Here is a 14,648-nt window from a genome sequence, read left to right as displayed (position 1 = left end):
TCACTAACACAGAGGTCAGACAGTTGGAGTTGTAGCCTTAGGTGTAGGGGTGTGCATCCTTTGCCCATACTATTTGGAAGAACAAATGAGATAATACATGGAAGCACTTTATTTAGAACATTGCACCAACTATTAGGGAACCCTTTTTGATCTCACAATGATAGCGATTCACTTTTAACCACACAAGCATTATAAAAGAAAGAATTTGATTACTTTTTTAAAGGTTGAATATTTTTAAAAATACAACTACACATCACTTAACAACAGGGATACATTCTGAGAAATGCGTTGTTAGGCGATTTCCTCATTGTGCGAACATCATAGTGTTCTTACACAAATCTAGATGGTATAGCCTAGTACACACCTAGGCTATATGGTACTAATCTTACAGGACTACTAAGGTCCACCATTGACAGAAACATCATTATGTGGCGCACGATTGTAGCTTTCTTTGAAGGATAATTTGAGTTGTATTTACCAAGTGAAATAGCCATCTGTGGTTCTTATTTTAGCCATTTGTCTAGTTGTGCATGTGTTAAATGTACATAAAGAATAGTTTGGCAAAAGATATGCTAGCTGATTGGAGCACTCATCAATGACAATCATGAAACACATTCATAGGTACCACTAACATATATTTCTCAGGACAACTGTTTCAAACTTTGGGTTATGATCCATTTTTAAGTTTTGGATCACGATCAACACTTTTAAATGAAATGATATTTAACCAAGTAAAAGACAAAATCAGTGCATTGCACATAAGACACATTACATACATGATATTGTCATAAATGTCTGAGCACTGGTGGTGATGGGAAATGTAATTCTTATGTAGGCTTTGGTGAAAATGTTTGAAATAGAGTACTCTAAAAAGGAAGAGGAGTTGGCTGCCTGCCTCAAGCAAAATCTAGTACCTCCCATTTCAGGGAGAAACCCCGTAATTTGTTTTGTTTTATAGGGAATTTGTCCTGGGCACCAAGCACCAACTGACTGATTCTCCCCATTTCATTCGCAACCCTCAGGGAGAAGTGAACTGTAAGCAATTTATGTGCAAGAAGTTATTCCTTGAGATCTAGTTAAGTCTACAAAGCCTTAATGAAAATAATATAATTAGTGAAATCTGAATTCAACTTATTCAGATATTAATCTTCACTGGCAGTTACAGGCTAAAAGTTCATTTCTGTAAGATGGTTATGTGTGACCTTACAGCACTGCCTTTCATTATGTGGGTACTTTGTAATATTGTCCAAACACTTAAAACGACCCTTAAAAAGGTTCTAGAGAGGATCTCACCTGAGGAAATGGCTCGGCTGATGCGAGGAGCACGTTTTCTGGCTTTAAATCACAGTGCACGATATTCTTAAAATGTAGATTCCTCAAAGCAACAAGTATCTGTTATTGAAGAAATAGACTTTTTTCAAAGCCTGGAAAAATCATAGGTAACCCCTTTCTGACCCCCTTGAATGTGTAATTTGAAAAGTCCACTATATTTGAGTAAGATTTAACTAAAAGTGTTATTCTGTTCTTCAAGGTTAACAATTCCCACAATATCCTGATATGTATAAGCACTGCTCTTTAATTCTCTTAGTTTTTAATTATTCTCTAGTTTCAAAAAAGAGTTAAAATACCTGTGTGACCATGAATTTAGTAATTCGTTCTGGGAGTCGACTTTTCTCACTGGACAGAATCATTTCCAACATATCTCCATGCAGCTTTTCCATTACCACAAAAACTCGTTCTGGGGTTTCAAACATACATTCCAGGTTTACAATCCCAGGATGGTGCAAATTCTGAAGAGTTGCAGGATATATATGACCAGAGAAATCGTTTTACTATGCAAGTATCTAACAACGTGCTGCAATTGTATGGAATACATGGCATAGAAGGAAAAACAGCTCAGAAAAATAAACAATAAAAGCAAATAAAAGGATCATAGATCCTGATTTTCCAAGTTCTGTACTGGAGAGTGGATGCACTGGGGGGAAAGAATGTCTTCGCAATTTGATTATATCATTGCCCTCATCCATTGCTACTTTTTCTTCTTTCTCATCTTTTTAATCTTCTGACATTACTCTAATTTTATGCTGTCTGTGAATAGGCAACAACGGTCGATCAAATTTTAGCTCATTTCACAGAGCTCTTTGGGGCTGTATGTGTGAAGGTCTTTACTCAAGAGATGGTTTTCTTTTTTTGAGGAAGACTATCCCTGAGCTAACATCGGTGCCCATCTTTCTCTACTTTATATGTGGGACGCCCACCAAAGCTATGGCTTGACAAGTGGTGTGTAGGTCCACACCTGGGATCCGAACCGCTGAACCCCAGGCCACCAAAGTGGAACATGCGAACTTAATCGCTGCGCCACTGGGCCGGCCTCAAGATGGTTTCGTTTTGAAGGTAGTTACTTATCTAGTCTTGATTCTCGTTACATTATATCTCAATTTGGTCTTCCCTCTTTTAGCCTCCACATCTCTTTACCTCCACCATCCCATATTTCCTGAGCACTACTATGTTACCAGGGTTGGAGAAATAGGAAGATGAATGTGATACTATTTCTGCTAATAAAAAACAATCTATTTTACTGGTAAGAAAACCTTCCTCAAAACCAAATTTGACAAGTCAACCATGTGCAAAAACATTCAATGGCTCTTTATTTCTGGATATATATCTAAATTCTTCTGTTTGGATTTTAGTAATTTCAATAATCTCCCTATTCAATCTTTTTAATGTTTTTTTTCTCCCCAAAGACCCGCGGTACATAGTTGTGTATTTTTAGTTGTTGGTTCCTCCAGTTGTTGCATGTGGGATGCTACCTCAACACGGCTTGATGAGCGGTGCCATGTCTGTGCCCAGGATGCAAACCGGCAAAACCCCAGGCCGCCGAAGTGGAGCGTAAACTTAACCATTCTGCCACGGGGCCGGCCCTCCCTATTCAATCTTAAATATGCTCTATTGGCCCAAGTGGTTTAAACCTTTTATTCCTTATTAATAAAAAAATTTTTCTTAGGGTTTTTCCCTTATTATGGGTACCTAATTATACTAAGAGGGCAAACGTATTTTTGGCCTATGTGAGGTTGAATTCCATCTCTAAAAGGTTTTCTGAATCCACCATCCTCTCTCAATTCCCACTATAACTGCCTCAATTTTAGCCCCCATTCTCTCTTTCGGACTACTGCAGTCACTACACTATATATGCAGCAGTACTTATTCCATGGTACTGTATTATGTGTGTACGTATCTTACTTTTTAGCCTAAAAAATTACCTGACGGCACAGACTGTAAGGTCTTGGTCATTTTAGCTCAATGTCTGAATCATGGTTGGTGTTTTAAAAAATGTTTACAAAATGAACAGTAAGGGCAAAATAAATATTGTTTACCAACCAATTTAAAACAATTTTATGGCATAGTGTTCCAAGTAGCAAAACAAGTGACACAATTTTATAGCAGATAAAAAGACTGAAATACCCCCCAGTGGTAAAGTCTAATAATGGCAGTGAGCAGTGAAAGATTCAGCATTTCATAACTTTTATCAATTTAGGATTGGAAGTGTGGCTGCAGTCCCCTATGTAGTTGTCTTATCTCTCAAGTTTCTTTTTTCCCCACTCATCTTTAAAAACACACTCATACACACACAAAAACAGAAGTATGCTATAAAACTCTTAACTTCAATTTGTTTAAATGTCCTATTTCCTCTGGAATCTGTTTTGGTAAGTTATACTTTCATAGAGAATTAATCATTTTCTCTAGGTTTTCAAATTTATCTGAGAGACTTGCACAAGGGAGTATCTTAAGATTCCCTTTCTTAATTTTTTTCAGTATTTGTAGTCATCTCCCCAAGATTTTTTTATATTTTCTTATTTTTTTGATTAGCTTGGCTACTTATTTGTTATCCTACACTCCAGAGAACCAGCTTTTAGATTTATCAATTTCCATTTTTATCTATGTTAATCCCTTCTGCTTTCCTTAGGTTTATCATTCATTCTTTAATTTCTTGAGGTGGATTCTTAATTCATTTATTTTCATTCTCTCTTAATATTGAGGTTATAAAGTGTTCTCTGAGCTGTAGTCCAAAAGCTCTGATATGTGGTACTTTCATAATTATTTTCTAAATACTCTGAAATCTTGATTTTGCTCTTTGATTCAAGAAGATATTAAAATTTTTCAAGTGGTGGGAGCTTTTTGTTTTTTGATTTCTGTAATTTATTTCTAGCTTTATTGCATTAAGATCAAAAAATACTGTTCATACTACTGCTTTTTCTAAATTAATGCAATTTTTTTTTTTTTTTTTTTTAGGGTACAGAGTTCAATATGAAGTGGTTAGATCTACTTTATACTGTTTAGGCCTTCTAAGCTTTTGCTTATTTTTGCCCACTTCATCTGTCATAGACTACCAATGTGCGTGTCTGTTTTTCCTTGTATTGTCTCTAGTTTTCCTTTATAAATTGTTGATGCTGTTATTTTGTGTAGCATGGTTTACACTCTTCCACTGTTAAAATGTCTTTCTTCAATTCATTTAATCTATTTCCCTTGAATTAAATCTTATCAGATTATGACCCCTTGGCTTTCTTCTATCTGAGAAGGCGCCTAGAGAGGAAAGCACACTTGCAGATCTCAGAAAGAGCCAGGAAAAACAGTTCTTATTGTGGTGTCTCTTCCTGCATGTGCCCCTGCTCCATCTCCTGTTTTTGGAAAAACTGCTACCTATTTTGTAGGTCTGAACTCTCTTCTATTTTTATTAAAGATATAGTATGCTTTTCTGTTTATCATTTTTCTTGCAGCTTTTGGGTGATTTCCAAGAAGAGAAAGGGAAAATACTGAATTTATACCACAATGTTCAAACTAGAAATTTCCCTCTTAAGTTTCTGATGTTTTTCCACTTAGACAGGTAGCCATGAGGGTGCCACACCTTTTCTTCCATTACTCTACTACCCTCTTCAGGCAATAGCAAAAGAAACATTTTACATTACTCTATCTCTAAGAAACGATGGTAAAAATCCCCATTTCTTCCCTGCCCCACAAGGCATTCCCCAGATGTGGCCATGTTGACCGTTTAGGTAGGTATGAATCCTCTCTATAAATAACTGTATGTAAACATATGTAAAGTACACATTACCTTAAGAAATTACACAAATGGAATCACTCCATACTTCCTTTTTAAAGATTTAGCAATATGTCATAGATAATTCCCCACGTAAGTATATTTATTGAATAAATATTAAATGACTATTTGCTGTGTGCCTAGTACTATGTATAGGTAGTCTGGATTCATCAGTAAGCAAAACTGACGAATCTCTCTCATCTCACGGAGCTTATTAATTCTAGCAAAGTGAGATAGACAATAGGTAATAAATGAGTCAGTTACGTAAGTATGGAGGTGATCAGTGCTATGAAGAAAGGAAAAATAAAGTTAGGGTAAGGGATGCAGTGGGGGCAGGTGGGCTTAATGCTGAATAGAATGTGAAGGTCTCACTGAGGAAACGACATTTGGGCAAAATCTTGAAGGAGACAGGGGAGTACGCCATGAAGATACTGGAGGGGGAAAGCATTCTAGGCAGAGGTAAGAGCCAATGCTAAATCCTTCAGACCATGTCTGGTGTGTCTGAGGAACAGCAAGAAAGTTATTGTGGCCATCATTTGGGAAAGAGATCCAATTTGTTGAGTGTGGTGTCTGCAGTGGAACCTTTTTCAAGAGATTTTGGTTTAGCCTAATAAAGAATAGTCACAGATGTCCAAAAGTGTCATGTCCTCATTTCTATTAAACTGACAGAAATACAGAGCCTATCACCAAGTGCTCAAGAGAGAGGCTGGACTTTTCTGGGTAAACTGTGAGGCCACTTCTAAATCATTGATTCTATAATTTTTCCTTCTTGCCACCAGAAAGGCTAACGCTGTGGTCTCAATAATATGCTTAGTCTCTACCCTGTCCTTTCTTTATAAAGATGCAGACGTAGCGAAGTAAAACCAGGGACGTCAGTGGAGCTGCAGATGAAGATTCCAGTACCAGCATCAAATACTAGGCTGAGTTCAGCCAGCCTTTGTGGTTTGTAGGTTTGTTTGATGAGGACTACATACAAGAAGAATCCAGGGCAAAGATGGGAAAATAAAGGTGATAGAGGTGGAGGGAGAAGAGGGGAACAAGGGTGCTGTGATTGAGCGTATGGGCATAGTAAGTTCCTTGCAACCAATCTGAAAGAGTCTAGCTGAAATACTCATATAACTAAATCTTGTGGCACTAATTTTAGTAAAAGAGTTACTATTTGAAAGTTTCCTTTTAAAAAATGTATTTACCAACATTAATTCATTAATTCAGATTGTACTAACAGAACTGTAATTCAAGAATTGGAAATACAATGATGTACATCTGAAATTAATATTGTTTTAAACCAATGTTACTGTAATAAAAGCTAAAGCAAAACAGAAAAAACAGAATTGTAATTCATATACAAAGTAGGCTAAAGTTGATCTTTACATAAATAGAAAAATTTGTTGAGTTTACACACTGCAAAGGAACTGAAGTCAGAATTTCACATATGTGTGTACACATGTACACACACAGTAGGTCCAATGTGATAGAGTAGAAAGAGCATGTGGTTTGGAGACAGACTTAGATTCAGACTCTGAACCTGTCATCTTCCTGTTGGGTAATGTTGAGAAAAAGTACTTAAGTATAGTTTCTGACACAAAGTAAGCTATTCACTAAATATAAAAATGTAAATATTGTATATAAACAATTTGAAGAGAATTTACAACAAAGTATTGTATTATACTTAAGATGAAAACAGTACATTTGGAGACATACTACAATCACTTAATTCTATTTCTAGTTGAGCAATATCAATGAAAATAACCAGAAGGATATAATAATAAAGTTTTTACATTATGCATTATCTGGAAATTCCTAAATTTAGTTATTATGACCCACAGTTGATAACATGAAAAAAGCTTCAGTGTTTAGTTCACAGCTGTTTTTGTGATCAAAGTGACAAGGAGAAATCAAGCCTTAGGAATATATCCTTAATATTTATTTTTTGCATATTAGTTGGACAATGAGAAAGATTCCAAAATTACATATGAAAAAAGATCTTCAACAATATATTCAAACCCTAATACAGAGTCTGAATGCTATTAATATTCTCTTTAAAGGCAGCTTTATAGGAGAGGGCAGCCTTGAAGTGACCACAGGTAGCTTGTAGACCACAATCTTTTGATTATCACTCTCCTGAAAAAGTGAGGCAAATGTTACTACACGTAATCAGTAATGTAATAAATATAAAATGAATTATGTGTGTGTAAGTTTCTTACCTTCTTCTTCCAGGAAGCATAAGTTCATTAGATTGTGTCTTCTTGAACTTCACCCACAAGCATATGGGGCTCTGACAGCATTAACTATTACATCATCATGATTTCTTAAATATTACACAAAAGCTACACAGTGAATTAATAGACACTTTCATATTATAAATTACTCATGATATTCAGGAAAGCTAAATTTTAATCTTCTAGATAACATGCCCCAAAAACTAAAGAGATAAAAATGTTAGATGAAAATAAAAACACAGTAATTTATTTTGTAAGTCATTACCAATATATCTTTAAAAATATACCTTAATGGACTAAATCATTATAAAATTAAATCTTTAGTTTTGAATTAATAAAATAACAAATGCTACTGTTAGGAAGCACACCGTTTTTAAGCAGTCTTTACTTTTATAGTAATTGCTATAATAATCAAGCGCATCAGTTGTGGGAATTGGATGGGTACAATGACCTCCTAATGAAATATGGTAAGAGAAGTATCAAAGTATTTTGAGCTCCTAGAGTGATGAATTGAGAATGAAATTTTATGTTTTTTTTGTTAAGATTTTACTTATGAAAACGTGTCCTAAGCAAACTACTACTATAATGGCAGTCCTTGTAACTCCTAGATTACTGTAACCTAATTTTGCCTTTTTTAAAAAAAGACGAGTTAATTCAGAAGCTCACCAGCCTCTCACTGAGCCAAATGGTCATAGGATAAAAACAAAACAAAAGAAGAACCAAATTTTATTCTTATGAGCACACTAAATAGACTTGAATTTAAAAATTCATAAATCAAAAATTAAAACCAATACAAAGCAACTTTTCTTTTTCTTACCTGTAAAATAGCCACTTCATTACGGAGTTGACTTTCCTGTTTTGTGGGGAATCTCATCTTATCAATTACTTTAATAGCCACATCCCTTCCAGTCTTTCTATGTTTTCCTATTTTTCAAAAAAGAATAGAAAAGAAAGAAGACGCAACTGACAGCTCAATACAACACAAAAGCTTTACCAGGAGGTTAAGTTATCCACAGACTGAAATCGGTATGTATTTACTCTCATTTCTTTTCTTTGGCTTATTTTGTTCTTTCTCTTTCACTCACCTTTAAGAAATAAATTATGTTTTCCTTTATAGTAGTTGCCCCTAATAAAGATGGTTTCATTATCTGAAATGGCAGGAAATTTGAACTTGTTTGATGAAAAATAATCTACCTTATTAAATAAATAATAGTTAACCACCCTGACCTAGTCTTCACAGACTTTCAGGCCAGAAGCATTGTACAAATGAATTCATTTTATTCGAGGTGCACTCAGTCAGCACAGTGATTTAACCACATATTACCACAAGCCTTGAGGCAGAAAGGCCAACTAGGAGATTACTCAACAGTCCTATCAAGGGAGGACAAGGGTTTAACATTACTTTTCTTTTGTACCTTAGATCATAGCTTATAAAGTACTTTTACGTATATTAGGTTTAATTAATATTAACCCTGTGAGCTATGCAGGTCAAGTTTTATTAGCTCCATTAAACTGATGAAGATACTAAGGCACAGTGAAGTTAAATGACTTTGCCAGTATCGTAAGTCACAGAGGTGGAAAAGATTTCAGGTGTTCAGACACGATACAACATTCACACCAAGAGTAGACAAATGGTGCCATTTGTGTTGGAAAACAGTAGGGCGTACACTTCAATAAATAAGCCCACACGACCCAACATAAACTTCAAACCACTTATTTTTCCCACACACACATCTTTGTGTGTGAGCTACAACAACAGATAAAGACTACTGTGAAACTCCTTTTCTGATTCTTTCTCTCTTTTTGAAGTTTGCAGTTGAAATTAAGGAATGAATACTCAGTTATACTGAAAAGGGCTTAGCTAAAAGGATGCAACTCAACCTTTGAGAAAAAAGCCACCTGACAAAATTGTGACAAGACATAAAGCTAGCAGATGTTTTTAAATTTCATAAATCTTCTATAGTATGCATAATATGCAAAAGGCTGTAGTCACTTACCTCCATAAACGATACCAAATTGGCCTGAACCAAGCACCTCATCTGCAAAGATCTGGTAAACAGTACTGATGTCCTATTTAGGGAAGAGTGAGCAGTAAGTGTTATTTACCTCTGCAAAAACATGTCAATATCTCTGATTCTTTTCATTCAAATACTTAAATACATTTTTATGATAGAGGCAAGTAATTTTCATAACAAAATATTTTATGAAACATAGGTTTTCTATGTCCTAGAAAAGCCCAATTTTAATACTATGACTCTCAATGTGCAAGTATAATATACTCTCTAAGAAGACCTTCGGGGGAAAAAATGCTTTGAATAAAAAATAACATTTATTAAGTAGTGTTCTATAAAAAATAAAGTAATATAAAAAAATTGAGAATAGGGGCTGGCCTGGCGGCATAGTGGTTAAGTTCATGCACTCCGCTTTGGATTCAGATCCGGGGTGTGGACCTACACACCTTTCACCAACCCATGCTGTGGCAGCATCCCACATACAAAATAGAGGAAGACTGGCACAGATGTTAGCTCAGGGCCAATCTTCCTCACCAAAAAAAAGAAGAAGAAGAAGAAGAAGAGAATAAAGTATTATCTATTTTACTATTAAAGAGATTTGCTATCTTTGATTTGAAAGAAAAACTCAAAGATTCATATTACTGAGATTGGACTAATTTTGAAAGACTGATGAAAAGAGTATGTGTGAGAAAGTCTGTAGCTCAAATCTACTCCTCCATCTTCTTTCCTCCCACCTCTTCTGTTTTTTTTTGGGGGGGGGGGGTAGTGGTTGTTGCTGTCAGAATATTCTTGGAGGGCATTCTCCAACCCCCTCCACAGCTCTTCAGTCAAGGTCTCCCTTCTGTTTGGATATGTACTACAGTCTCCATGAAGCCAGGGACTATGTCTGTCTTATTCAGTGTTACATTCCCAGCCAGTGTCTGTCTCATGGTAGTCACTCAGTTGAATAAACTGAGTCTCCTACACCTCAATTTCCTCACTGGCAAAGTAGATATACTAATATCTATCTCACTGGATCTTTAAGTGATTTAAATGAGAATACATACAAAGTGTCAAGTCCAATGCCTGGCATATAAAAATCAGCAATTCCACAAATCCTAATTTCTGTTTAAGTTAGGTAATCTTAAGTAAGCTACCGAATTCCCCGGGACTTGGTTTTCTCACCTGTAAAAAGGCATTGATCTACATCTCTCTTAAGTCCCTTCTAATTTAAAAAATGCCCGATTTTATGATTATCACCAACATTTACTGAGCTCTAACTAGGGCTCTGTGATAGGTAGCTAATTTGTAAAAGAGACTTAGTACTTAAGGGGCTTATGATATGGCAGGGGAAACAGAAAAATACATTTAAAAGATAAATAATTCAGGGCATCATATCAGGGTCAAATAAGTTCTATAGCAGAGGCTATCCTAACACCTTTTCTTACTCACTCACCAGAATAACCTCTACCCTCCATGCTCTCTGAAAAGCATACATGTCCTGATGTCTACAGGATTATTACAAATGCTGTGGCTAGTCCCCACGTGAGTAACTCTTAAAAGTGAATTTGTTCCCAAACATTATGCCAAAGATACTTATTATAAAGATTACATGGTTTAAGTAAGTATTACAAAAAATTAAATATAAATAAATATATAAGTCAACAAAACATGAGAGATTTCTAGGAATACTAAGTAGTTTTGGCAAGTCTGTAAAGATGAGGTACTAAAACAATTGCTGTCAATTTACTTGTGAGCAAAATAAACACCACAGATTGCGGGAGTGAGGATTCTGTTCTCAGAATGTTTTACAAGTATCCTTGGTTGCACTTTAAAGAAATGAAAATTGGAAATTACAGACAATGCATTATGGGTGGAGTTGCATAATGAAGAATTTGTCCCTAGTTCCTGAAAGGGAGACTCTAAAGCCCTGGAATTTCCCAAGTAACAGGAGTATCTCTGTTATTCAGGAACCCTTTGGATTACACCTGAGCTTATGCTAATGAGATGACTCAGGATGGCAGAGGGTCACCAGAAAGACCAACCATGTGATTATTTTTGAGCCAGTCCAAACTCAGGGGAGGAAAAGGGGGTAGGAGATTGAGTTTAATCATGGGGCCAATGATTCAATCAATCACACCTATATAACGAAGCCCTAATAAAAACTTTGGACACTGAGGCTCAGGAAACCTTCCTGGCTGGTGAACACATCAATGTGCTAGGAGGGTGGCATGTCCTGATTCCAGGGAGAGGACCCAGAAGCTCTACAATGAGAACCCTCCCAGACTATACCCTATGTGTCTTTAGTTGGCTGGTCCTGATTTGTATCCTTTACAATAAAGCTATAAGTGTAAGGACAGCACTTTCCTGAGTTCTGAGTCATTCTAGCAAATTATTGAACCTCAGTGTGGGGTCATGGGAATCCTCTGAATTTGTAGCCAGTTGGTCAGAAGTGTGGGTAACCTGGGGACCCCTGAACTTGTGTTTGGTGTCTCAAGTGAAGGCAGTCTTCTTGGGAACTGCACCCTTAACCTATGGAGCCTGCAAAAAATCAGGGTGGTTAGCATCAGAACTACATTACTATGTTACAGGTGTGGCTGATGCAAGAAAGACAAATTGGAACTGTACTTAGCAGACCCATACTTACAGAAAAAATCTTAGCCCTGTGACAAAAGCAAATGAATGTGCATATATATGTTTTTAAGTTACAATAAAAAATTTTTAAGGTCTGTGAGAATCATTTTTATATGCTTCCCAACTTTAATCAATTTTTTGTTTAATCAACCAAATTCTGATTGTAATTAAGTTAGATAAGGGAACATCCATTATTTAAATAAAAAATGCTAGAAAAGGTTCTTTCACAAAGACTAATTTTGAACCTTCTCCCTCCTCGGCTATGAATGGATATGTCAAGTTCCTGAAGGATTCTTCAAACTTTGTGATCTTATATTTTTGTTATCCCCCTTTCTCTCCCAAGGATCTGGTATCTATTCTACCTACCACTAGGACAACAGACACACAGATTCTACGTCCTTGAAATTCTCTATCTCTTACAACACTACTGGATATCTAGTCTTCACTGCAATCTTAGAAAACCCAATGACTGTTATATATTACAGAGCTGTAACAGCTGGATGCCCCAGGTGGAAGAGGAAGAGAGATTTTTATCAGAGAAATTTATGCATGGCGAATGAACAATTTTCTGACTTCTATGTCTTTCTACTGCAGGGGTTGGCAAAATATGGCTTGTGGGCCAAATCCAGCTTGCTGCCTCTTTTTGTATGGCCCCTAATCTAAGAATAGACTTTAAAATTTTAAATGGTTGAAAATAATCAAGATAATATTTTGTGACACGAAAATTATATGAAATTCAAATTTAAGTGTCCACAAATAGTTTTAATTGGAACACAGTCACACTCATTCCTTTATGTACTGCCTACGACTGCTTTCTCACTACAATGGCAGAGTTAAGTAGTTGTATATGGTTTGCAAAGCCTAAAATACTATCTAGCCCTTTATAGAAAGTACCCCTGTTAGAATCCCTTACATGTACCTAACACGCACCAGCTAAACTGAATCTAGTCACAATTCCTTTCAAGTCCTACATTTCCTGCTCCCCTCTGTTCGCTCCTCTTGTTCCCTGTGTTTGCATGAAATGTTGCTCCCCCACCCTCTCCCTCTCAGTACTCCTGTCAGAACTCCTTTGCATCTTTTTGGGCATCGCTCAAGTTCCACTTCCTCTGGCAAGCTTTCCCTGCTGACCCAACAAGATGTATTCTCTTTGAACTACACTGTCACTTTGCAATATTCTAATACCCTTATGAAAGGTTAACTTTCCTTGCCTAATTTAAGAAATCTTAGTTTCCTTCATAAAGCAGAACTCCTCAGGGAAGTTATCACTCACACAATCTCGCCTAGTGTCTTTAGGCAAACTGATCAATACTTTGGCAATGAACCTATTTCTCTAGTCAGATTGTCACATCTTATTTTCCTTATTTTGATCACCCAATTGTCATATTTTAGCTGTAGTTTTTACTTACCACATTCTCCTGGATCTGACAGTTAGATACAGAAATACTCGTAGACAAATCTTCTGTAAAATACAAGAATGATGCATGAGAAAAGAACAAAATTGTTAATATATGACTTAATAATATTAAGGTTTACTGACATGTGAATGCCCACAGCATATTAAATTTTAAAAACTGGCTAACGTAGTTAATATAATTGCATTCATAAAAAAATTTATCCATACACAATTATTAATCCATCAACAAGAAACTGGTTAAATAAAATATGATACATCCATACAAAGGAACACTATTTAAACATTTAATGGTGTAGAACTTTAAGTACTGAGTCAGAAAGCTGCCCATGACATAATATTAAGTCAAAAAGGAAATTGCAGATTAGCGGCATTTGAATTAAAAACAAACAAAAAATATGATTCCTTCTGGTGAGTGAGAGAGGTGGGGTTGGAGAACAAAGATTTTAGTCTTTATATACTTCTATACTACTTGCATTTTTTTAAAAAATAAAAAGCATACATTACTTTCATGATAAAAAAATTTAAAACTAGGTAAAATCTGTATACTGACATTGAAATATATCTGATATATTTATAAAATAGCACAGAGTTGCAAAAAGGAACACACAGAGTATGACCCTGTGTTTGGTGACAATAAAAATAACAATACAATACAGCTAGTACAGGCTCCCTCTCTTCCCTCAAGCCCTTCCCAAATCCAGAAATATAAAGCAAACGTTAATAACGGTTTTCTGAGGGGAGTGATAAAGGACTGGGAAGGGGGGCGGGTATTATGCGTGTATAGGGAGGGCTTTCTCATTTTAGATTACTTATTTCTATAATGTTTAAACGTCTGTGTTATTTTGGTAAGCAAAAGAAATAACTGACAAGAGGGGCCGGCCCGGTGGCGCAGCGGTTAAGTTCGCACACACTGCTTCTCAGTGGCCTGGGGTTCGCTGGTTCGGATTCTGGGTGCAGACATGGCACCGCTTGGCACGCCACGCTGTGGCAGGCGTCCCACATATAAAGTAGAGGAAGATGGGCATGGATGTTAGCTCAGGGCCAGGCTTCCCCAGCAAAAAGAGGAGGATTGGCAGTAGTTAGCTCAGGGCTAATCTTCCTCAAAAAAAAGAAATAACTGACAAGAAAAAGAAAAGGGAAACACGGAAAGTGAGCAAGAGACTAGGTATCAATCAGGTAGAATCTCAGAGACAACGCAGAGAAACAAGATACGAAATTTCCTTTATAATCCCAAATGTAAAAATATAAAACTTCATTAACAATGAAATGTAAGAAAACTATGCATCAAAAATAAG

At 36.1% G+C, this 14,648-nt stretch overlaps 1 protein-coding gene across 3 annotated transcripts in view; it reads right to left on the bottom strand.

Annotated features, from left to right (window-relative positions):
* PRKD3 (protein kinase D3) overlaps positions 1–14,648 on the bottom strand; it is an 83,052-nt gene that overhangs the window by 8,918 nt on the left and 59,486 nt on the right. For all 3 annotated transcript variants that reach the window (XM_044772240.2, XM_044772239.2, XM_070512248.1), the window contains 5 exons: positions 13,346–13,398; positions 9,312–9,384; positions 8,132–8,238; positions 1,629–1,790; positions 1,294–1,392 (listed from right to left, as the gene is read on the bottom strand). In XM_044772240.2, the coding sequence (XP_044628175.1) occupies positions 1,294–1,392; positions 1,629–1,790; positions 8,132–8,238; positions 9,312–9,384; positions 13,346–13,398 (494 nt within the window). The remainder of the gene's footprint in view (positions 1–1,293; positions 1,393–1,628; positions 1,791–8,131; positions 8,239–9,311; positions 9,385–13,345; positions 13,399–14,648) is intronic.

Source organism: Equus asinus, chromosome 6 (genome assembly GCF_041296235.1).
Source record: "Equus asinus isolate D_3611 breed Donkey chromosome 6, EquAss-T2T_v2, whole genome shotgun sequence".
Classification (NCBI taxonomy): Eukaryota; Metazoa; Chordata; class Mammalia; order Perissodactyla; family Equidae; genus Equus; species Equus asinus.
The sequence above is the reverse complement of the archived record's forward strand: the minus strand, read 5'-3'. Positions and strand labels throughout refer to the sequence as shown.